The 23333-nt window shown below is 40.1% G+C and overlaps 1 protein-coding gene across 1 annotated transcript in view; it reads right to left on the bottom strand.

Annotated features, from left to right (window-relative positions):
- The window catches only part of auh (AU RNA binding protein/enoyl-CoA hydratase), a 129700-nt gene that overhangs the window by 13441 nt on the left and 92926 nt on the right, over positions 1-23333 (bottom strand). The window contains exons 7-8 of the mRNA XM_078396099.1: positions 3515-3702; positions 399-449 (exon numbers count right to left, since the gene is read on the bottom strand). Of these exons, the coding sequence (XP_078252225.1) occupies positions 399-449; positions 3515-3702 (239 nt within the window). The remainder of the gene's footprint in view (positions 1-398; positions 450-3514; positions 3703-23333) is intronic.

Below are 23333 nucleotides of genomic sequence, written 5' to 3'. Positions count from 1 at the left end.
TCCCTTTACGGAAACTATTCTAGAAACCCTTGGGAATAAAACAACAGAATGACTGGATTAAATTAATATGACAATGACACTTTGTGAATCAGATGTAGGCTTTGCAACTCCAGCCTATTTCCATCAGAATTAATTTATAAATAAATTTCACACATCATTTGTGCAACCCATAAGTGAAATAACAAATAGCAATACTGACATGTAAACCAATTCCCAATGCATCCCCTAAAACTATAGTTAAGAGTTTAGCATTGTTAAATTTAGTTCTGAATAGGATGGGCAGTACTTGCACAGGACTGAAAATAACCTATTTAAAATAACAGTTCCTATTGAATAATATTATACGATCCATAGTTGATAAGACAAATAATGGACAAACATAGACAAACAAAATTTACCTCTATGCCTCGGTTGATGGCTAGTTTCGCTAATCTCACTGCAATGGGTCCCTTAAAAATACAAGAAATTATTAACACAAACTTATTTAACTCAAGAATCTTAGAACACACATGATAAACAAACATACTAATGAATCAAATATGTACAAAGCATTGACCTTATAATTTCAAAGAGTGCAAATCATATAATTGAGAGCAGCTGCTTCTCATTGGACTATTTGTCTTGAAACACATTTAATCAGCAAGGGGCAAGAATACATAGCACTTTAATTTTGAAATGAATTTTCTAACAGGCCAAAACCTCTTCTCCTAAACACCATATGAATTATGTTGTACTCTACAATGCCAGGAAGTAACAGAAGACATATTTGACCTTGCAAGTTTTCCAGAAAGTAAGTCTTTGTTCTTAGCACTATCATTAAAACTTCACAGAATTCCTAATAGGCAAAAAATAACAGACTGCTGGAGGAACTCAGCTGGTAAGGCAGCGTCTTTGGAGGGAAACAGACAAACAACATTTTGAGGTATTTATTCACAAAATGCTGGAGTAACTCAGCAGGTCAGGCAGCATCTCAGGAGAGAAGGAATGTGTGACGTTTCGGGTCGAGACCCTTCTTCAGACTGATCTTTTAGCAGATGTGGCTGTGGTAGCGACTCTGGGAGAAATCACAGAGGGGGAGCAGCGAGAGAGCATGCTGCTAAACTCTCGTCGAAGAGAGGAGGAGAACTTCTTCAAAGTGGACATACCTTGAGGTGAAATCGCAGTGGAGCAACAGGTAGTATAAGAAAATAACTGCAGATGCTGGTACAAATCGAAGGTATTTATTCACAAATGCTGGAGTAACTCAGCAGGTCAGGCAGCATCTCAGGAGAGAAGGAATGGGTGACGTTTCGGGTCAAGACCCTTCTTCAAACTGAGACATGACTGAAGATGCTGGATGACCCGCTGAATTCCTCCAGTAGTCTGTTTTTGTTCAAGATTCCAGCATCTGCAGTCTCTTGTGTTTCCAAAAGTTCTCTAGTTGCCCTCCACATCCCAAAGATGTGCGGTTTGATAGTTAATTGACTGTTGTAAAGCAAGTAGGCGAGTGGTAGAATTTTAGCATAGTTAATGGTTGGTGCAGACCCATTGAGCTGAAGGGACTGTTCTTGTGCTGCATCTCAATGATTAAAAGAGACACTTACCTGGTTATGCTGGCAGGTTCCAACTATCTTCCATAGCTGAGAACACCTCACAGTAATAATAATAACTATAAAAGCAAGCTTCTTATTTTCACTCCGGGAGCCTTCTTTAAATAATGTTAATTATTAAAAGTACTGCGGAGTCAACAAATAAGTGGACAAATGTAAGCAAAGCATCTGTGAAATGGAAATCTGAGTATATTAATTAAAGGTGATAAATCAGTTTAAAACTGGGAAAGAATGTCCAGAATGTTCAAAGATTTAATACTGGGAAGCCTGTTGTATGAATAGCTTATAGTTTGGAATTAGAGGTATAATTTCAATATTTCAAATGGGATTATATAATTGGGGGGTAACTGTGAAGTGGTATATTTTGCTAAGTAAAAAATCTCATATCTCCACGGAAAATGAGTGCATTAATGGGGGTGACCAGATAACGAGAAACAGCATTGTAAGCTAATTTGGTCATATTAAAAGTAAACAAAGTTCGGGGTTCATTTTGAAGAGTCAGATATGAAAAATTAACAAGTACCAACTTATCACTTGCCAGGCTCTGCACTGTCCCCACCTCTTTTCCAGCTTTTCCCCCACTACAATCAGTTTGAAGAAGCAGCTCAACCCAAAACATTGCCCATCCATGTCTTCCTGAGTTGCAGCCTGACCCACTGAGTTACTCCAGCACTTTGTATTCTAATTAGCAAGTTACGCTCATCATGCACAGACCATAATGGACTTACTTGAAGGACTGAAAGGTTTGCCTCCATATTACTGAAAGAATACAAAGTTACTGAAGAAGGTGCAAATAAGATTTACCGAATCTAATCCAAAATTGTAATAACATTCATCAGCATTGAATGGACAGTGGAGTTTCTTTTCTCTATTTAGACATACAAATATTTCCTCTTAAAGGAAGTCCAGAACCTTAAAACTGAGGTGAGAAAAAACTTTTTCACCCGGAGAGTTGTGAATTTGTGGAATTCTCTGCCACAGAAGGTAGCGGAGGCCAATTCACTGGATGAATTTAAAAGAGAGTTAGATAGAGCTCTAGGGGCGAGTGGAATCAAGAGATATGGGGAGAAGGCAGGCACAGGTTACTGATTGTGGATGATCAGCCATGATCACAATGAATGGCGGTGCTGGCTCGAAGGGCCAAATGGCCTCCTCCTGCATCTATTTTCTATGTTTCTATGTTTAACCCAAGACCAAAATATAAGTTACGAATAAGTGATTCATTTGAAATTTGTTTGCCTAGAGTGGTTGAAATGTAAAATATATCATTGGAAGAAGTAATTCAGGTGATTTGCACAGATGCCTATCCTATCAAGTAAGATAGATTACCGTGAGGGAGAAAGAAGTGGAAAAGGTATTGATGAGGTGAAATAAAAGAGGATGGGAAGAGGATTACGGAAGCACAAACACCAAGATGAGCAAATCAGGCTAAATGCTCTTTTTCAGCGCAATAACTGTGTGTAACACCATGCAAGTGCCTCAACGCCATAGTGAAGTTGGATGACCCATTACAGACTGCTAAAAAGAAAGTCAAGAGAACATTTTCCTCAATTTCATTGTCCACATTTATAATTACAAATTACATCTATGGTGGCTATTGTGGAGGTGTTACTAAGGTTAATGTTGATACTGAGGCCAACATTTATTAGCAAGCTCAGAATCTTGAGCACAAAAAAATAGGTTGTTAGTTCTGCAGAGTATTGAAGGACTGCTGCACTGTCAGAGGTGTTTTCAATTGATCTATGAACTTCCCAAAAATATTCTGCTGTGAGCTGGTAATTTGGGGTTGGGTCCATGTCCTAGCCATCTTGTTGCTTGTAACATAGTTTTGTTTGGTGTTATACATTCTTTAAAATATAATAGTAAGTTTTAGGAAAATGTACTGAAAAATCTTAACAAGAAAAATATTAAAAGAATTTATGTACCTGAGGTAAAAATTCTTTTGCAAGGGATAATGCTCGGTGATAGGCTGCATCTCCAGCTTCATTCTGCTCCACAACGTGACTGACCAGACCAATTGTTTTTGCTTCAGTGCCATCAACCACTCGTCCAGAAAAGATAAGTTCCTTTGCCATGGCTGCTCCAACAATGCGAGGGAGGCGTTGTGTGCCACCTGTTTAAAACAATAAGGTACAAAACTGCTTCAGCAAATTCCGACCATGATGCAATGATGTAAAAAAAATACTGCTAGTCCTATCTCTCAGACTAAAATAATGCAATCCATGTTATAGACAATAGACAACAGGTGCAGGAGGAGGCCATTCGGCCCTTCGAGCCAGCACCGCCATTCAATGTGATCATGGCTGATCATTCTCAATCAGTACCCCGTTCCTGCCTTCTCCCCATACCCCCTGACTCTGCTATCCTTAAGAGCTCTATCTAGCTCTCTCTTGAATGCATTCAGAGAATTGGCCTCCACTGCCTTCTGAGGCAGAGAATTCCACAGATTCACAACTCTCTGACTGAAAAAGTTTTTCCTCATCTCAGTTCTAAATGGCCTACCCCTTATTCTTAAACTGTGGCCCCCTGTTCTGGACTCCCCCAACATTGGGAACATGTTTCCTGCCTCTAACGTGTCCAACTCCTTAATAATCTTATACGTTTCGATAAGATCTCCTCTTATCCTTCTAAATTCCAGTGTATACAAGCCTCGTCGCTCCAGTCTTTCAACATATGATAGTCCCGCCATTCCGGGAATTAACCTAGTAAACCTACGCTGCACGCCCTCAATAGCAAGAATATCCTTCCTCAAATTTGGAGACCAAAACTGCACACAGTACTCCAGGTGCGGTCTCACTAGGGCCCTGTACAACTGCAGAAGGACCTCTTTGCTACTATACTCAACTCCTCTTGTTATGAAGGCCAAAATTCCATTGGCTTGCTTCACTGCCTGCTGTACCTGCATGCTTCCTTTCAGTGACTGATGCACTAGGACACCCAGATCTCGTTGTACGTCCCCTGCTCCTAACTTGACACCATTCAGATAATACTCTGCCTTCCTATTCTCACCACCTGCCTTCCTATTACTTACCACAAATAACCTGTACAAGTCACCCTGCAACCTCATAGCATCTTCCTCACAGTTCACACTACCACCCAGCTTTGTATCATCTGCAAATTTGCTAATGGTACTTTTAATCCCTTCATCCAAGTCATTAATGTATATTGTAAATAGCTGCGGTCACAGCACCGAGCCTTGCGGTACCCCACTAGTTACTGCCTGCCATTCTGAAAGGGACCCATTTATCCCCACTCTTTGCTTTCTGTCCGTCAACCAATTTTCTATCCATGTCAGTGCCCTGCCTCCAATACCATGTGCTCTAATTTTGCCCACTAATCTCCTTGTCAAAGGCTTTCTGAAAGTCAAGGTACAGCACATCCACCAGTTCTCCCCTGTCAATTTTCCTGGTTACATCCTCAAAGAATTCCAGAAGATTAGTCAAGCATGATTTCCCCTTCGTAAATCCATGCTGACTCGGAACAATCCTGTTACTACTATCCAAATGCTCCGCAATTTCGTCTTTTATAATTGATTCCAGCATCTTCCCCACCACTGATGTCAGACTAACTGGTCTATAATTTCCCGTTTTCTCTCTCCCTCCTTTCTTAAAAAGTGGGACAACATTAGCTACCCTCCAATCCACAGGAACTGATCCTGAATCTATAGAACATTGGAAAATGATCACCAATGCGTCCACAATTTCTAGTGCCACCTCCTTAAGTACTCTGGGATGCAGACCATCAGGCCCTGGGGATTTATCAGCCTTCAGTCCCATCAGTCTACCCAACACCATTTCCTGCCTAATGTGGATTTCCTTCAGTTCCTCCGTCACCCTAGGATCTCTGGCCACTAGAACATCTGGGAGATTGCTTGTATCTTCCTTAGTGAAGACAGATCCAAAGTACCGGTTCAACTCGTCTGCCATTTCCTTGTTCCCCATAATAAATTCCCCCGCTTCTGGCTTCAAGGGACCCACATTTGCCTTGACTATTTTTTTCCTCTTTACATACCTATAAAAACTTTTACTATCCTCCGTTATATTATTGGCTAGTTTACCCTCGTACCTCATCTTTTCTCCCCGTATTGCCTTCTTAGTCATCTTCTGTTGCTCTTTAAAAGAGTCCCAATCCTCTGGCTTCCCACTCTTCTTTGCTTTGTTGTACTTCTGCTCTTTTATTTTTATGCTGTCCTTGACTTCCCTTGTCAGCCATGGGTGCCTCTTACTTTCCTCCTCTTTGGGATAAATTGATCCTGCAACTTCTGCATTATTCCCAGGAATACCTGCCATTGCTGTTCCACCGTCTTCCCTGCTAGGGCCTCCTTCCAGTCAATTCTGGCCAGCTCCTGCCTCATGCCTCTGTAATCCCCTTTGCTATACTGTAATACTGACACTTGTTATAACAAGCAACAAAAGTATGTTTGAATACGACAACATATGAAACTATTTTTACCACAGTAAATCTTGCGTAATCACTCATGCTACATATTTAATTGTCATGAAATATATTCCACCATCTTTTTAATAGAAGAAAATACTATATTTAATGAAGTGAAGAGGACATGGGGTAGGCTCATGACTTCACTGCCTGGCATTAAGCATTATTTGATTAAAGTAGATGAACAAAATTGATGGTCATATTTTACTACAAACTTGCTTCACACAACATGGCATCCAAATCTTTATTGTTCATAAAAAACTTCTGGTATGGCAACACCAGGACAAGAAAACTTTTCAGACTTGGAATAGATGACAATAATTCACTAAATTGGCCATCTGAAATCAGTTGAAACACCCTGGGGGTTAACTGCAAGAAGTTTTATGACTGCAGAAACAGCACCAAGGTAAATAATAAACATAACCAGGCTTTAACATGGTTGTCAAGGACACAAATAGAACATGCTTTGAAGTGTTATTTTTAAGCAATATAAATGAAAGAAAGCAAATGCTCTGACAGTCACATTGATGAATGTATTGCCAGGTGGCTCTTGAGACTGCCCTAATTAAAATCACACTGCTTATATTTAAGGGACAGAATACTGTGAGCAAGGTCTGAAGTGGGAAAAGCAGTGGGTTATTTCAGATATAGCAATTGACAGCATATGAGCAGCCTATTCAGCAACTTACAAGAAGGAAATACTGGAAATTCCTACTCTTATCGAAGACTGAATATGTTATTATGATAATGTTCCCATAGATTAGTTGTATACAAGTGCTGCTTAGTTTAATGAAAACACAATTTCCAAATGGATCCATTATGCCCACATAATAATTCAGTTCTAAGTGCTACATTCACAGAAAAGGCAGTGAGGTTCTTCAAATATGCTACCAAGATTTAGCATGACACTATGCCCCAAGGCCCATAGTTGAATCAATCATAGCTTCAGATATTGATTTTGTGATTTTTAATTTATGAAAGAAAGATAAAGAGGCAAGTTACATATGATGAAATGAGAGATGCTTTATGAAATAGTAGCAGGCAATTTATGTATTAAATTTCCCAATAGTTTATTTGATACATCACTTTCTAGGTTTCTTTGTTAATAAAACATCAGCTCTACCTTGCTGAATACACTTGTGACTCCATGACCAAGGCAATGTGTGGTCGTCAGCACTTGGCTACTGGGATGGGAACAAGATCGGCAGTAACTACCAAAACTAAAACTGTTGATTAAAAATGAATTAAATCCAAAGTGCTGGAAATCCTCGAGGTCAGTGAAAAGAAAACAGTTAATGTTTCAGATTGAAGATCTTTCATCAGAACTGAGAAAGAGAGCAAACATATTAGTCCAGGTAGAAGGTAGACACAAAATGCTGGAGTAACTCAGCAGGTCAGGCAGCCTCTCAGGAGAGAAGGAATGGGTGATGTTTTGGGTCGAGACCCTTCTAGCAGAGTAGGTGAGATGGGGCAATGGGTTGAGCAAAGGGAATTTCTGTGGTAGGGGGAAACATGTAGCCATTAAGGGGTTGTTAAGCTCTTCTGTCGATATAATAGGTTGAGCAACATGCCCAGATGAGTTAAGACTGTTTACTTGTCACATATACCAATAACGGAAAAAACAATGTTCTTACTTGAAGCAGCATAACTGGCCTGTTAAGACAATACACAGAAAATATATAATAATAAACATAAATTCAATAAATTTATAACACTAATCCCAGTGCAAAAATAAACAAGTCCTTGATGAAAGGGAGGCATTGCCCCTTGACATGCATTGAAATTGCAAAGGATGTGCTGTTGAATGCGGAGGCTGGTGAGGTGTAAGGTGAGGACACATGGAACCCTTCTCTGTTTGAGAGCAAGGAGAATCAATCCCTGTTCATTCCAGGGACCCAAAAGCCTTTCCAGCTAAGGCAGTGATTCACCTACATCGTTTCCAATCTAGTGTACTACATTAGCTATTCACAATGTGTGTCCCCTACATTGGAGAAGCCAAATGCAGATTGGGCAATTGTTTCACAAAGCACCTGCGCTTAGTCAGCAGGAGAGACCCAAGCTTCTGGTTGCCTGCCTCCTTAATTCTCCATTCCTCTCCTAGTCTGACCTCTCTCTGTGACCTCCTGCACTGTTACAACAGAATCCAGTGCAAGTTCAAGGAACAACACAGTATCTTTAATAGAAACCTTAGCGGCAAAGTTTTCACAGAGGTAGGATGATGTATGGAATGGTAGGTGTTGAGGCAGGTAATATAATACGGTTTAAAAGGCATTTGGACAGGTACATAGATAGGAAAGGTTCAGAGGGATATGGCGAGACTAGTGTAGATGGGGATTCTTGGTCGGCGCGGGCAAGTTGGGTGGAAATAGCTGTTTCTGTGCTGTGTGTCTCTGTGACTAATCTAGACGCAGTGTCATAACAGCTGACTTGCTGTTTTCCCAGCATTTGCTGTTTTTTATTTCAGTGCCAATTGCTATTGAGACCCCAGACAATATACCTTAGTAAGAGCAGAAGGAACAACTCCTACATGGTTAGGGCACTGCTTTTAATCTGTCATGGTTTAAAACCAAAAGTTGTCAAAGCAGGCTTGAGCAAAACACAAATTGCTGGTGTAACTCAGCGGGTCAGGCAGTATCTGTGGAGGGAATGAATAGGCAACGTTTTGGATCTGGTACCTTCGGACTGATTGGATGGCTTGAACCTGCTTAAAGAAAACGTTCAGAGGAGAATAGAAAGGGTCTCTACTGGCACAATGTTCTGTGCTCAGGCAAATGATCATCAGGAGATAATCATAAATAATGGAATATCACAGACAGGTACAGGAGATGTAATGATTCTTTACCAATTTCTACAGACGGGTGTCAGGGATTATGGGGAGAAGGCAGGAGAATGGGGTTAGGAGGGAGAGATAGATCAGCCATGATTGAATGGCTGAGTAGACGTGATGAGCCGAATGGCCTAATTCCGCTCCTATCACATGACCATATGACATGAAATGCATCATAGAAAACATCCTACTAAGATGCATCACAGCTTGGTTTGACAAGACATTAAGAAATTGCAGAATTGTGGATTCAGCGCAGTCCGTCAGAAAAACTAGCCTCCCACTCGCACCCCTCTTTCACAAACCCCGCCCCTCCATTGCTACCTTGGGAGCACGGCCACCATAATCAAGGATCACCCATGCCCTGGGAATTCCTCCTTCCCCTCTCTCATCAGGCAGAAGATACTAAAGGTACCAATAGATTCAAGAACAGCATCTTCCCTGCTATCAGACTCTTGAAAGGACCTCTCATAAACTAAGGATGTGTTTCTGACCTCCCAATTTACCTCATTACGGCCATTACACAGTTTTTTAATCTGCATCCTATTTCCTGCCTCGTTTTGCATTACCTATTGTACTCATGTATGGTTTCATTATAATCATGTACTGATGATTTACCTGGATAAAACACAAAATCATGAGAGGAATAGATCGGGTAGACGCACAGTCTCTTGCTCAGAGTAGCGGAATCGAGACCCGGAGAACATAGGTTTAAGGTGAGTGGGGAGAGATTTAATAGGAACCTAAGAGGTAACTTTCTCACACAAAGGGTGGTGGGTCTACGAGCTGCCGGAGGAGGTGGCTGAGACAGGTACAATGGCAACATTTAAGAAATATTTAGACAGGCACTTGGATAGGATAGGTTTAGAGGGCTATGAGCCAAATGCAGGCAGGTGGTACTAGCATAGATGGGACGTTGGGCTGAAGGGCCTGTTTCCACACTGCATGATTCTATGTCTCTATGACAAAACAAATTTCGGTACTTGTGACCATAATAAACAAATACCAGTGGTCATATCACAAAGTGATCACTTACCAGTGATTCAGCAGAAGGGACTCCTGACTGTTGTGCTTAGATCAGTGTTAAGTCACAGACATAAACAGACTGACGTGTGATTGACAGCTGCCTGTACAATCAACCATGACTACCACCTACAGAGTACACCATCTGAATAACAACTTGCAGATGTACAATGAAGCATCTCAGATGTGTCTATACAAAGAGCTTCTTTAAATAGAGTAAAATAACAAGAATCCAGCTGCAGTGTCACAAGTTTTATGATAAATAAAAGTTAGTTAATGTAGCCTCAAATGCCATTCCCCACGAAATGCACTGCTCAACACTTAGGATTGTTGTTGCACCTCACACCTTCAGCAAAATGCCAGTCGCTTAACCACAGCATCATCCAAACATCACTATGATGCTCACTGATAAACCTCTTCATCATCTTCTACAAAAACGAGCTGGACCTAACCAGGATAAACAGTGCAAGGGGCACACTTGCATGCATTTATGTCAACAAATGAGATGGAGCTGACCTTTTCTAAGCAGGGCCAAGCCTAGGCTTCCCCAAGGAACTATAGAAGATGACAATACCCTTGTACGTCTCACTTTGTAATGCAACCTCACTCCACACCCTCTTTCACGTGCAAACATATTTAACTTTTAATAGTTTCAATTATAGTCAATTGGTAGATTTCTTGACTTTGACTTCTAGGATAGAAAAAACAGTTCCCTACCAAGAAATAAGCACAACCAAGTTCCAGGCAAACATTTCAATGCAACACCAGCCAAGTTCTACAATATTAGAGGTTCCAACTCTTGAATGAGAAATGATGTTCAAGTGTCTTGAACAAGACACTTTGCTTTTACATTAAGGGTTCCATGGTGATAGATTTCAACAGTAACTGGGCTCAGGGTTCATAGGAGTACTCAGAGACAAAGGCCTATGGAAAACAGGTATTATGTACATTTAAAATAAACTTGATTTTATAGAGTGACTTTAATATTCCCTTTTAGATCTTTAACATAGAATATAGAACAGTACAGCAGAGGAACAAGCCCATTGGCTCACAATGTCTGTGCCGAACATAATGCCAAGACCAACTCTTATCAGCCTGTATATAATCCATATTCCTCACGTTCCAGGTATTCACCACCCTCTATGAAAAAAAAACTTGCCCCTCCCATCTCCTTTAAACATTGCCCCTCTCATCTTATAGCTATGCACTCTAGTATTTGATATCTCCAAACAGGGTCCGGCTGTCTGTCCTATACTTCCAAGCGTATTTTAAATATGTAGTCACTGTTGCAAAATCAAAAGCACAGGCACTCCATTGTTGCAATCACCAAGGTGCACAGCAGCAATTCATTGAGATTTCTTTGACAGCATGGACCATGTACCGTACAAAAAATACAAGGTTAGTTTTTGCATGGGTATGCCACTCCTCTAAGTTCCTCTTCAAGTCAAAACGTAAAAACAAGTAACTGCAGACGTTGGTTCACAAAGGAAACACTCAAAATGCTGGAGTAACTCAGCAGAACAGGCAGCATCCCTGGAGAACATGGATAGGCGACGTTTCAGGCCAAGACCCTTCTTCTGACTGATTGCAGAGTTGGGTAGAAAGAAAGCCAGAAGGGTGGAGGGGCAGGACAAAGCATGGCAGGTCATCCCCTTCAAGTCGTACATGATTAGAGATATACTGCCAACCCTTCGGTGGCGCAGCGGTAGAATTGCTGCCTTACAGCGAATGCAGCGCCGAAGACTCAGGTTCGATCCTGACTGCGGACGCCGTCTGTATGGAGTTTGTACGTTCTCCCCGTGACCTGCGTGGGTTTTCTCCGAGATCTTCGGTTTCCTCCCACACTCTAAAGACGTGCAGGTTTGTAGGTTAATTGACTGGGTAAATGTAAAAATTGTCCCTGGTGTGTGTAGGGTGTGTGTAGGATAGTGTTAATGTGCGGGGATCGTTGGGCGGCGCGGACTTGGTGGGCCGAAAGGACCTGTTTCCGCGCTGTAGAATCTAAATCTAAAAAAAAAAATCTAAAAAATCAACAAAATCACAAATTCCTGACTTAACATGACAGCAAACCTTTGACCAAAAGGACTGTGATGGTTCATAGACACAAATAACTCAGTTTATCATTTCAACACTCTGTAAATAATACATCAGCATTATAAATATATAAATGTCAGTGTATGTTTCTCATGGAGTGTCCATGATGTTTTATTCCAAATCAGTCAAATGACTGGCTGCTATTTAAGGATAAGGCATAAAGTGCTGACTTCATCAGCAATGTCCACATCCCATTAATCAATAGGTTGTCGCAACCAACTTGTACAAAACAGACTCCAGCAAACGCAATGATAATAACCAGCGCATCTGTTTCAGTAATGTTGGTTGAGATATAAATATTAAGTAGAATTCTTGGATAACTTCCAGCTCTTTGAAATAGTGCCATGGATTGTTTATGCCCACCCGAGCACAAATCAATTTAATGTCTAATCTAAAAGACTAAAGGATAATTATCATTAAAATGTATGCAAGAATGATAGATGTTATAAGTTTGAATATTTAGTAACTCAGTATAGAACTCAACATATCACTGTGGTTTTACCTCTTTCCCAATTCTGAATGTGAAATATTCACTTTGTTTCTCTATCCACAAATGTTGCCTGATTTGCTGAATGTTTCCAACATTTTCTGTATTTATACCATTACAGTTTTCTTGCTCTCTAACAAAGCAAAATACCTTCTTAATTGCATTTTCCAAATACTTGCTTTTCCCAATTCATACCTAATCTTTCCTACTCTCTGAATTTTGGCAGAGGTGTCAAAAATATGGATGCTTAAAATGTATGCAAGTCTAATATGTGAATAGCGTTTCCATCTATTCTTTCACTTTTGAGCTGCTTCAAGTCATTTTGCTGCCTTGGAATTAAATATCAAGCACACCCCCCAGGAAATGATTGTCACATATTTATAATAGTAAAGTATGATTTACACATTGATTGAATGTTAAGCCGATGTCAACTCATTATTGTAAGTACAAACATGTTCCTCCAAATATAAATATCTTTAAGTTGGAGTTTAAGTTGGAGATTTGTAAAATGTAACATTTTTGTTATTTCCATTTTGCAGAAGTTGCCAGCAGGGTAATCATTCTGAAATGTGATCATCCGTGGGGAACATGTGACGTTGAAATTCTCAGATACTGATGATGCATGATGCAGTGTACATGCTTTGGGGTTGCAAGGATGGCAAAGTTGCATTATTTTGAGCACCCATCCAACAACATGGATAGAAAATTGGTTGACAGACAGGAAACAAAGAGTAGGGATTAACGAGTCCCTTTCAGAATGTCAGGCAGTGACTAGTGGGGTAATGCATGGCTCGGTGCTGGGACCGCAGCTATTTACAATATACATTAATGACTTAGAGGAAGGGATTAAAAGTAACGTTAACAAATTTGCAGACAACACAAAGCTGGGTGGCAGTGTGTAGTGTGAGGAGGATGCTATGAGGATGCAGGGTGACATGGACAGGTTGTGTGAGTGGGCAGATACATGGCAGATGCAGTTTAATGTGGATAAATGTGAGGTTATCCACTTTGGTGGTAAGAGCAGGAAGGCAGATTATTATCTGAATGGTATCAGGTTAGGAAAAGGGGAAGTACAAAGAGATCTGGGTGTCCTTGTTCATCAGTCACTGAAAGTAAGCATGCAGGTACAGCAGGCAGTGAAGAAAACTAATGGCATGTTGGCCTTCATGACAAGAGGAGTTGAGTATAGGAGCAAAGAGGTCCTTCTGCAATTGTACAGGGCCCTAGTGTGACCACACATGGAATACTGTGTGCAGTTATCTCCAAAAATTTGAGGAAGGACATTCATGCTATTAAGGGATGGCAGCGTAGGTTCACTAGGTTAATTCCCGGAATGGTGGGACTGTCGTATGTTAAAAGACTGGAGCGACTGGGATTGCGTACACTGGAATTTAGAAGGACGAGAGGGGATCTTATTGAAACATATAAGATTATTAAGGGATTGGACACACTAGAGGCAGGAAACATGTTCCCAATGTTGGGGAGTCCAGAACCAGGGGCTACAGTTTAAGAATAAGGGGTAGGCCATTTAGAACGGAGATGAGGAAAAACTTTTTCACTCAGAGAGTTGTAAATCTGTGGAATTCTCTGCCTCAAAACGCAGTGGAGGCCAATTCTCCGGATGCTTTCAAGAGAGAGTTAGATTGAGCTCTTAATGATAGCGGAGTCAGGGGGTATGGGGAGAGGGCAGGAACGGGGTACTGATTGTGAATGATCAGCCAAGATCACATTGAATGGCAGTGCTGGCTCGAAGGGCCAAATGGCCTACTCCTGCACCTATTGTCTATTGTCTATTATCTATTGTCTAATAAACAGAGCCTTCCCAACTTGCTTTCGCATCTTCATGCACATGACATCAGACAGCTGAATCTGTTAGTATAGGTTATTTTTCATCATCACTCCATGAGCAATGAGCTTTTTCATGTTTCTAAGCGATCATTTCTTTGAATTCTTACTGCACGGTGCAAACTACTGATAACCACCTGCACCAATGCCATGGAGATAGAAACAATTATGCACTGCTAACTACTATCTTTGTTGCAGAAAGACTAGATTTTTCTCTTTCATTCATAAAACTAACTTCCAGATCTTGATATATTTTACAAACCCTACTTTTTTTCTCATCCTTTAATGAAAAAATGTAGGTGTTTTTAATCACCCTTTCACGATGATTTAAACTGTCTTGTATAAGCATTTTCTTTTTACGCACAAACTTACAGCAATATTCTCCAGCAGAAAATAACATTTTAAAATCAATACAAACCTATTAATATTTCTTGCCTTTCAAATGCACATTTACATTAGTTTTGACTTGCCAGGACTTGACAGCTGAGCTGCAGAGAGAGGTTGGGCAGGTTAGGACTTTATTCCATGGAGCGCAGAAGGTTGAGGGATGATCTTATAGAGGTGTATAAAACCATGTGGGGGATAGATAGGGTGAATGCACAAAGTCTTTTAGCCAGGGTAGGGGAATCAAGAACCAGCAGACATAGGGTTAAGGTGAGAAGGCATGATTTAATATAAACCTGATGGGCAACTTAGTGACTCAGTGGGTGGTGGGTATATGAAATTAGTTTCCATGGGAGGTAGTTGAGGTAGGTACAATATCAACATTTAAAAGACACTGGACGTGTACATGGATAGGAAAGGTTTGGTGGGATATAGACCAATCCAGACAAATTCACTGGAGTTTAGAAGGATGAGGGGATCTTATAGAGACGCATAAAATTATAAAAGGACTAGACAAGCTAGATGCAGGAAAAATGTTCCCAATGTTAGGGGAGTCCAGAACCAGGGGCCACAGTCGAAGAATAAAGGGGAGGCCATTTAAAATGGAGGTGAGAAAAAACTTTTTCACCCAGAGAGTTGTGAATTTGTGGAATTCACTGCCGCAGAAGGCAGTGGAGGCCCATTCACTGGATGAATTTAAAAGAGAGTTAGATAGAGCTCTAGGGGCTAGTGGAATCAAGGGATATGGGGAGAAGGCAGGCACAGCTCTTGCCGAAGATCCTGTTTCCGTGCTGTATGACTCTATCCAACACTCATTTAGTTTTGAATTTGATAGAGATAATTTTCAATATTTCAAATGTAGTTTTTCATCTAAATGTCTAAAGGAGCTCTACCGCTAATTAATCATATCTTATGCCAGAATGTATTTACAGTCAGCTAAAATTATGAAACTATAATTTCCCATCACATGTATGCACCAAACTATGTTGAACAAAAACACAGTTCATCTTTCACTCTCACGGGAAGAATGAAACTTTGCAATACTTTAAAGTCAGCTGATCCAATTAGAGTCGGACAGAAAAGGCAAAACTGCGCTATCAGTTCTTCTTTCATTTTAAGATTTCTAAAAACACTAATAATAATCATTGCTTTCAGGGTGATTCACTTTCATCCATGGTTTGTAAAACACTTGGCAAGAAATCCCATTGAAAGCAAAACCAATACAATTCCCATCCGTGCTACAACTTTAAATGTTGAAATTAGCAAGCCACAATATATTAATGTACAAATTAAATAATCTGCTGATTTTGCAATGATTCATGAGGAAACTATTATTAAGCAATTTCAGAGAAGTAGCCTAATGTTTATTTCAGAAAATACTGAAACTGCTTTGCTGCTACTTGTGACTCAGCATAAGATTGCATTATAATTTGTTAAAACATTAATTTCATTTATAACCTGAAACACAGCCCCATTGTCACTAGGTCACCATTTTCCACACTCCTTTTAAACCCACTGGGGCTCCATCCACACTTTAACATTTATCAGGGCCCCCATTCCCACACTTCTTTTAAACTCACTTGCTTCACTGAAATATTTAATATAGTATCATGTAACATCTAAAAATGTGAATTAAGGATGTGTTGGGCTATTAATAGGAATACCATCCAATAGTCTGGAAAATCTGAGAGTCCTACACCACAAAACCTGTGAGAGCAAAGATTTTCATAATTTTAATGTATTCTGAGCCACTTGGAGCCTCTCGCATCCATGAACTTCATTACTAGGCTATCTCGAATTTAAAGATTCTTCTTACTTGTTCTGGATTATCCAAATAGAGAAAATAGTTTATCACCTTTTATCTTAAGTCAATTTATCATTTTATACCTGACTTAGTCATTTCACAATATCAAAAGTAAGAAACTGGTCCACATTATTTAACCCTTATAAGATCATTAAATACAATTCACATAGTGAAAACAGAGAAAGTAATGTAAGTAAATAAATTATAACAACTTCAGAAGTAACTTGTGAAAATATAATGGAGCCATAATGATAATGAAATAACCAATTTTTTTTTACAATGCTACCTGAAGCTAGTCATCAAATGCAAAGTGAGGAGATTATAAATCCTGTGAGCAGTCAGTGTCTCTCCTCTTATCACACTAGCCTGTGCAACAAAGTGATTACTTCAGACTATCACTATTTTTCTTATTAGGTCACTGATTATTTTAGGTCAACGAAGGTAAAGGGAGAAGTGGGAATTGCCACCACCATGCACCCTGATGTAATCACCATAAATTGATTATCCATTGCAAGGAGATATACACTTATATATTGCTTTTGCCTGCTGAAGCAATTAGTAAAATGACAATTTGATCAATCTAATGCTAAAGTTTAACAAAACTGTTATAGCTATCAATCTAAATTTTGGCTGGTGTTTAAAGGGAATAAAAACATCTATCACTTTTTTTCTCCTGCCAGATACCACAATGCTAATTGGGCAGGTTTAAGTTTAGGAGGTGGATGCAGAAACAGAAGTGATAACGGCAACCCGTTAGGAGACAGCCAATGTTAGTGTAAACCAGATTCCAAAAGAAGAAAAAAAAGATTCATCGGTGATGTATCCTTTGGTTTGCTTTTCACTCTTAATAAACGTCTTTGAAATTTAATTTATGATTCCCTGCACATAATAATGGATTGCAACAGGTTTTAGAGTCACAGAGTCATACAGCATGGAAACGGACATTTTGGCCCAACTTGCCCATGCCAAACAAGATGGCCCAACTACACTAGACACACCTATAGATGACAGGGGAACCAGTGTGAAAGCGACTATAGGTCAAACAGCATTACAATGATCAGAATCCATTGACAGAATCCAAATAACCTGCTTTTATACAGTGCTATCTATGAGTCTTGTGAATCCTAAGGAGCTACAAATAGTACATTACTTTGACATGCAGAATATTTGTTTTTTTAGGGATGTGCTACGTGAAATTGTATCAAAAATTGAATATTTTCTTAATGCTGATGAATCTAAAATGTGCAATCAATTAGAAATTAATGGACAAATACAAAACACAACAAAAAAAGTTAACATAGTGCAGAAACTCAATGGTGAAAAAGAAAGTATAGGTCACAGTAGGTCAAAATTGAAAAAAATCAGATAAAGAGCCTAATCTGTCTTGTCCATTTCCATTTTCAAATGAATAACACAAGGGCAGGCATCTGATTCCCATGTGGGATTTAGGTTGGTCACTTAAATATTATAGGGCAACAGGCCAATGACATCTGTCCCATCAGACTCGAGTGTGCCTTTTCCCAGGATCACAGTTGCAGAAGTTAGATCGGCATTCTTGAGGGTGAACTCATGGAAAACAACTGGCTGGCACGGAATCCCTGGCTGCATCCTTAGGACCAACTAGCGGGAGTGTTCACGGACATCTTTAATCTCTCCCTATTCCGTTCTATACTTACCTATTTCAAGAAGACAACTATCATCCTAGTGGCAAAGAAAAGCAAGATGTCATGCCTTAATGACTACTGTCCGATGGCCTTAATATCCACCATCTTGAAATGCTTCAAGTGGCTGGTTATGGCATACATTCAATCCAGTCTATCAAGTGGCCGTGACCCACTGCAGTTCATCTAACGCCACAACAGGTCTGCAGCCGATGCTAACTCCCTGGCCCAACATTCATCTCTAGAACACATGGATAAGAAGGACACCTATGTCAGACTTCTATTCAGCGAATACAGCTCTGCTTACAAAACCATTATCTGTACCAGGCTCATCCACAAAATCATGGAATTTAGAGTCAGTGCTATTAATGACGAGACAGAGTACAGGAAGGAGATTGAGAACTTCATTACCTGGTGTCAGGACAACAAACTCACCCTCAATGTCAGCAAGACAAACGAGTTTGTGATTGACTTCAGGAAGCGAAGCAATATGCACCATTCAGTACATTGATGGTGCCGAAGTAGAGATGGTCAAAAACTTCAAATTCTTACGAATAAATATCACCAGGAATTTATCCTGGACTAGCCACATCAAACCAATGGGCCAAGAAAGCACACCAATGCCTCTACTTCCTTAGAAGGTTAGGAAGTTTGGCATATCCCCAACAACCCTCACTAACTTCTACAGATGCACCGTAGGAAACATTTTATTTTGAACAGCTCCATCCAAGGCCGCAAGAAATTGCAGTGTGTAAAAAAGAACTGCAATGCTGGAGTAACTCAGTGGGACAGGCAGCATCTCTGGAGAGAAGGAATGGGTGACGTTTTGGGTCGAGACCCTTCTTCAGACTGTTACAGAGTTGCAGAAATTGCAGAGTTATGGATGTAGCCCAGACCATCATGCAAACCAACCTTCCTTCCATTGACTCTCTCTACACTTCACGCTGCCTCAGCAAAGCCACCAGCATAATCAAGGACTAGTCCCTCTTCTCCCTTCTCCCATCTGGCAAGACACTGTGTAAAAGCAAGACATTAGTTCAAAATACAATTAGAAAATAAATTCATGGTAGTGCAAGAGGTATTCCACTGCTGAGACAGTATTAGGGTAGATCAGTTCAATAGTTTTATGGTAGCAGTAGGGCAGCTGTTCCTGAGTGTGGTATGGGACCAAGCTTCTGTACGTCCTGCCTGATGGGTAGCAGCGAGAAGAGGACATGACCTGGATGGTTCCTGGACTGGCAGAAAGACTATAGTATAAGCAATAAAAGATATCAGTCTGGTATAACGCAGTCTAGTTTCCCATGGACATGAGCCTTTTTTTCATCACCAAACTGGTATTCCTACTCACAAACAAGGCAATGATTTTTTAAGTTAATTTTGGAAGGCACAAAACCTTGCAAATTTTCATAGCCAGAGTAGTGACTAATTCAAAAGGAATTTAGACAGCAACTGATCTAATAAGAAACAATTATTTATAATTTTGTTGCAGCACACGGACTCTTTTATTTTGGAATTATGCATTCACTATTTTGTTTATATTTGAGTTCTTGATTTCACACCTCTTTTGTTTTTTATCTTTCAAACTTTAGAAACGGCCAAATAACTTGCAATGATCTTACTTATTCTCATGTTTTAGGGCAGGAAGTGGCAAAAAAGATGCAAGTTTTTGTTATTAAAATATGTTGATACGTGTGGACTAAAACATATGATCAGGTGAGCAGCACATAAAGAAACTTACATAATCTAAGGAAAATAAGCAAAGGAAGAAAATATTGGTATTAAACAATTACTATTAAGAAGCTCAAGAAATGAATATCTGGTAGATTCCAAGAAGTATTAATACACATATAATAGACAATAGACAATAGGTGCAGGAGTAGGCCATTCGGCCTTTCGAGCCAGCACCTCCATTCAATGTGATCATGGCTGATCATTCTCAATCAGTACCCCGTTCCTGCCTTCTCCCCATACCCCCTGACTCCGCTATCCTTAAGAGCTCTATCTAGCTCTCTCTTGAATGCATTCAGAGAATTGGCCTCCACTGCCTTCTGAGGCAGAGAATTCCACAGATTCACAACTTTGTGACTGAAAAAGTTTTTCCTCATCTCCGTTCTAAATGGCCTACCCCTTATTCTTAAACTGTGGCCCCTTGTTCTGGACTCCCCCAACATTGGGAACATGTTTCCTGCCTCTAACGTGTCCAACCCCTTAATAATCTTATACGTTTCGATAAGATCTCCTTTCATCCTTCTAAATTCCAGTGTATACAAGCCTAGTCGCTCCAGTCCCGCCATTCTGGGAATAAAGCAGAGTTTTTTAAAAAATAGAAAATGTATAAAACAAAAAATAAAAAGCCAATGTGTGGAATCACAATTGTGAGTATATATTTAATCCCAAAGGTAAAATGAAAGGAAAGTTACAAAGTAAAAAATCATGAAGGAAAAAACACAGAATCTAAATCTTACAATCTGTTTTCTGACCTCATTACCCCAAACTGACACAAATGTCACAAGATATAGTATGCATCACAAGATTCTGGTTGTCCTCAGCTACCTCTCATGATAATCTTACTCTGCCATTACCAATGCATTAGTTTTAATTTTAATTTTCAGCCATCCCATGAGAGTTGCTGGCTTTATTTGAACCACATGAATAAGTGGATCACTATCTCTTTGAATCACAAGGCCATTGTTTCGACATCTGTATAACAATACTGTATAAAGCTATAGAGCATATAATTATCATTAACTGTTGCTTCTGGCCAAACTATACAGAACTGCATACGTCAGAATAGACTCCACAGCAAAAGCCATTAAAACTCATCAATGCTGGTCTCTGACAATATATACAATCCATATGAACCTAATTTTCTATCCTTCAAATAAGTCTGCTGGAATAACTTTCTATTCCTTTGTCCCACTAGTATTTGTCTGGCTTGCCCTTAAATGCATCTATTATTGATAGTTATGCTGCATAGAAACAGGCCATTTGATCCAACTTGTCCATGCCGACCGTGCCATCCTGAGCTAGTCCCATTTGCCTGCCTTCGGCCCATATTACTCGAAACCTTCTCTATCCTTGAGCCTGTCCAAATGTCTTTTAAACATTTAAAACTTTTAAAATGTTTAAACTTCTAAAGTTTTAACATTTAGAACTTTAAATGTTAACGTTCCCACCGCGACCACTTTTTCTTGTTTTGATGCTATTTATTCCTCCCAATCCTCCTTGCCCTTTTTATATATTATTCACCCCTAGTAAAGGGGTATTGTATAAGTTTTATATACTTTACCCCTAGTAAGTAGTCTAATGACTACTGTGGCATCAAGGATGACGCTGTGTTCAACAGTGACGACACCGACACTCACAGTAGGGTGAACCCTCATGATATGTTTTATTTACAGGGTCCAAGTATTAAGTCCAAGACCACATGGGTCCTTCGCCATCATGGTGCATATGCAGTGGCACTGGCGATCTCGGGGTTGTCCAAGCAACCCCATCTTGGTCTTCGAAGGAGGCTGTGTGGCAATCTCAGGTTTCTCCCTGCAGTTCATCCTTGCCTTGAGAGGAGGCGCTGGTAGTCTCAGGTTTATCCTGGCAACGCAGCTTTCGGCTTAAAGAGATAATGCTGGCGATCTCCGAATTATTCTGATGGCTCAGGCTGTGCCTCTGTGTGTGGGCACAGTCCTTCGTTGTCTGTGGGCAGGAAGAACTGGCATCTCAGGCTTCACCCAGCCACTCAGTCAGCCTCAGGTTGAGGTGGTGGCTGTCTAGGGCTTCTTCCCGGCAGTCTAGTCTTGACCACATTGTCGCACTGGTAGTCTCTGATTTGAACCAATGGGCCTCACCAATGTCTTATATGACTGCAACATGACCTCCCAACTTCTATACTCAATACTCTGATGAAGGCTAATGTGCCAAAAGCCTTTTTGACCACCTTATCTACCTGCGACTCCACCTTCAAGGAACTATGTACCTGCAATCTTAGAGCCCTCTGCTCTATAACACTCCTCAGAACCCTATCATTGACTGTGTAGGTCCTGCCCATGTTAGACTTCCCAATATGCAATAGCGCCAGAGGCCCGGGTTCGATCCTGACTACGGGTGCTGTCTGAACGGAATTTGTACGTTCTCCCCGTGACCTGCGTGAGTTTTCTCCGAGATCTTCGGTTTCCTCCCACACTCCAAAGATGTACAGGTTTGTAGGTTAATTGGCTTGGTAAATGTAAAAAATTTCCCTAGTGGGTGTAGAATAGTGTTAATGTACGGGGATCTCTAAACTAAACTAAACCTCACATTTCTCTGTATTAAATTCCATCAACCATTCCTCAGCCCACCTGGTCAATTGATCAAGATCCTGCTGCAATTTTTCACAATTTGCTAATCTTGCCTTGTACGTTCTCATCCAAATCATTGATGTAGATGACAATTAGTAACGGACCCAGTACCAAACCCTGAGGCACACCACTAGTCACAGGTCTCCAGTCCAAGAAGCAACCTTCCACCATCACCCTCTGTTTCCTTCCATGAAGTCAATTTTCTGTCCATTCAGCTATCTCTCGTTGGATCCCATGTGATCTATAAAATATTTGGATTAAACACCAATGGCCAAAACACTACAGGCTGAAGCTCTGCTAAACTATAATGTCCTTTTGAAAACATTTAATTAAACCACCTTATTTGGACTCTTGACTTCTAAGCTGACATGCAATTTTCACTCTCTTCAAATTAATTGAAACTGTCACAATATAGGTCCGAATATTTCCAACTATTCTACAAGTATAAAGATGAATTTCCAATGAGTAACATTTCTTTTGAAAGCAATTTTATTGAAAATTATTTCTTGCTCTGAAGTTAAAATAACTATGCTTGAAAATCAAATGGATTGACTTTAATAGCGCATGTCGTTCTGCTGTCACATCTACCACAATAATATCTGGCAGAAATTTTATTTGACTGTTTGATAAAAGGCACCTGACTAAAAATTGCAGTTTAACCTCTTTTGGTCTACTGAAAATGGACTGCAATGTAGGGTTGCATGCAGTCATAAGGTCATGTGATAGGACTAGAATTATGCCATTCGGCCCATCAAGTCTACATCAATTACATGATGGCTGATCTATCTCTCCCTCCTAAGCCCATTCTTCTGCCTTCTCCCCATAACCTCTGACACCAGTACTAATCAGAA

This window comes from Rhinoraja longicauda, chromosome 3, assembly GCF_053455715.1.
Source record: "Rhinoraja longicauda isolate Sanriku21f chromosome 3, sRhiLon1.1, whole genome shotgun sequence".
Classification (NCBI taxonomy): Eukaryota; Metazoa; Chordata; class Chondrichthyes; order Rajiformes; family Arhynchobatidae; genus Rhinoraja; species Rhinoraja longicauda.
This window is presented reverse-complemented; position numbering and strand designations above follow the sequence as displayed.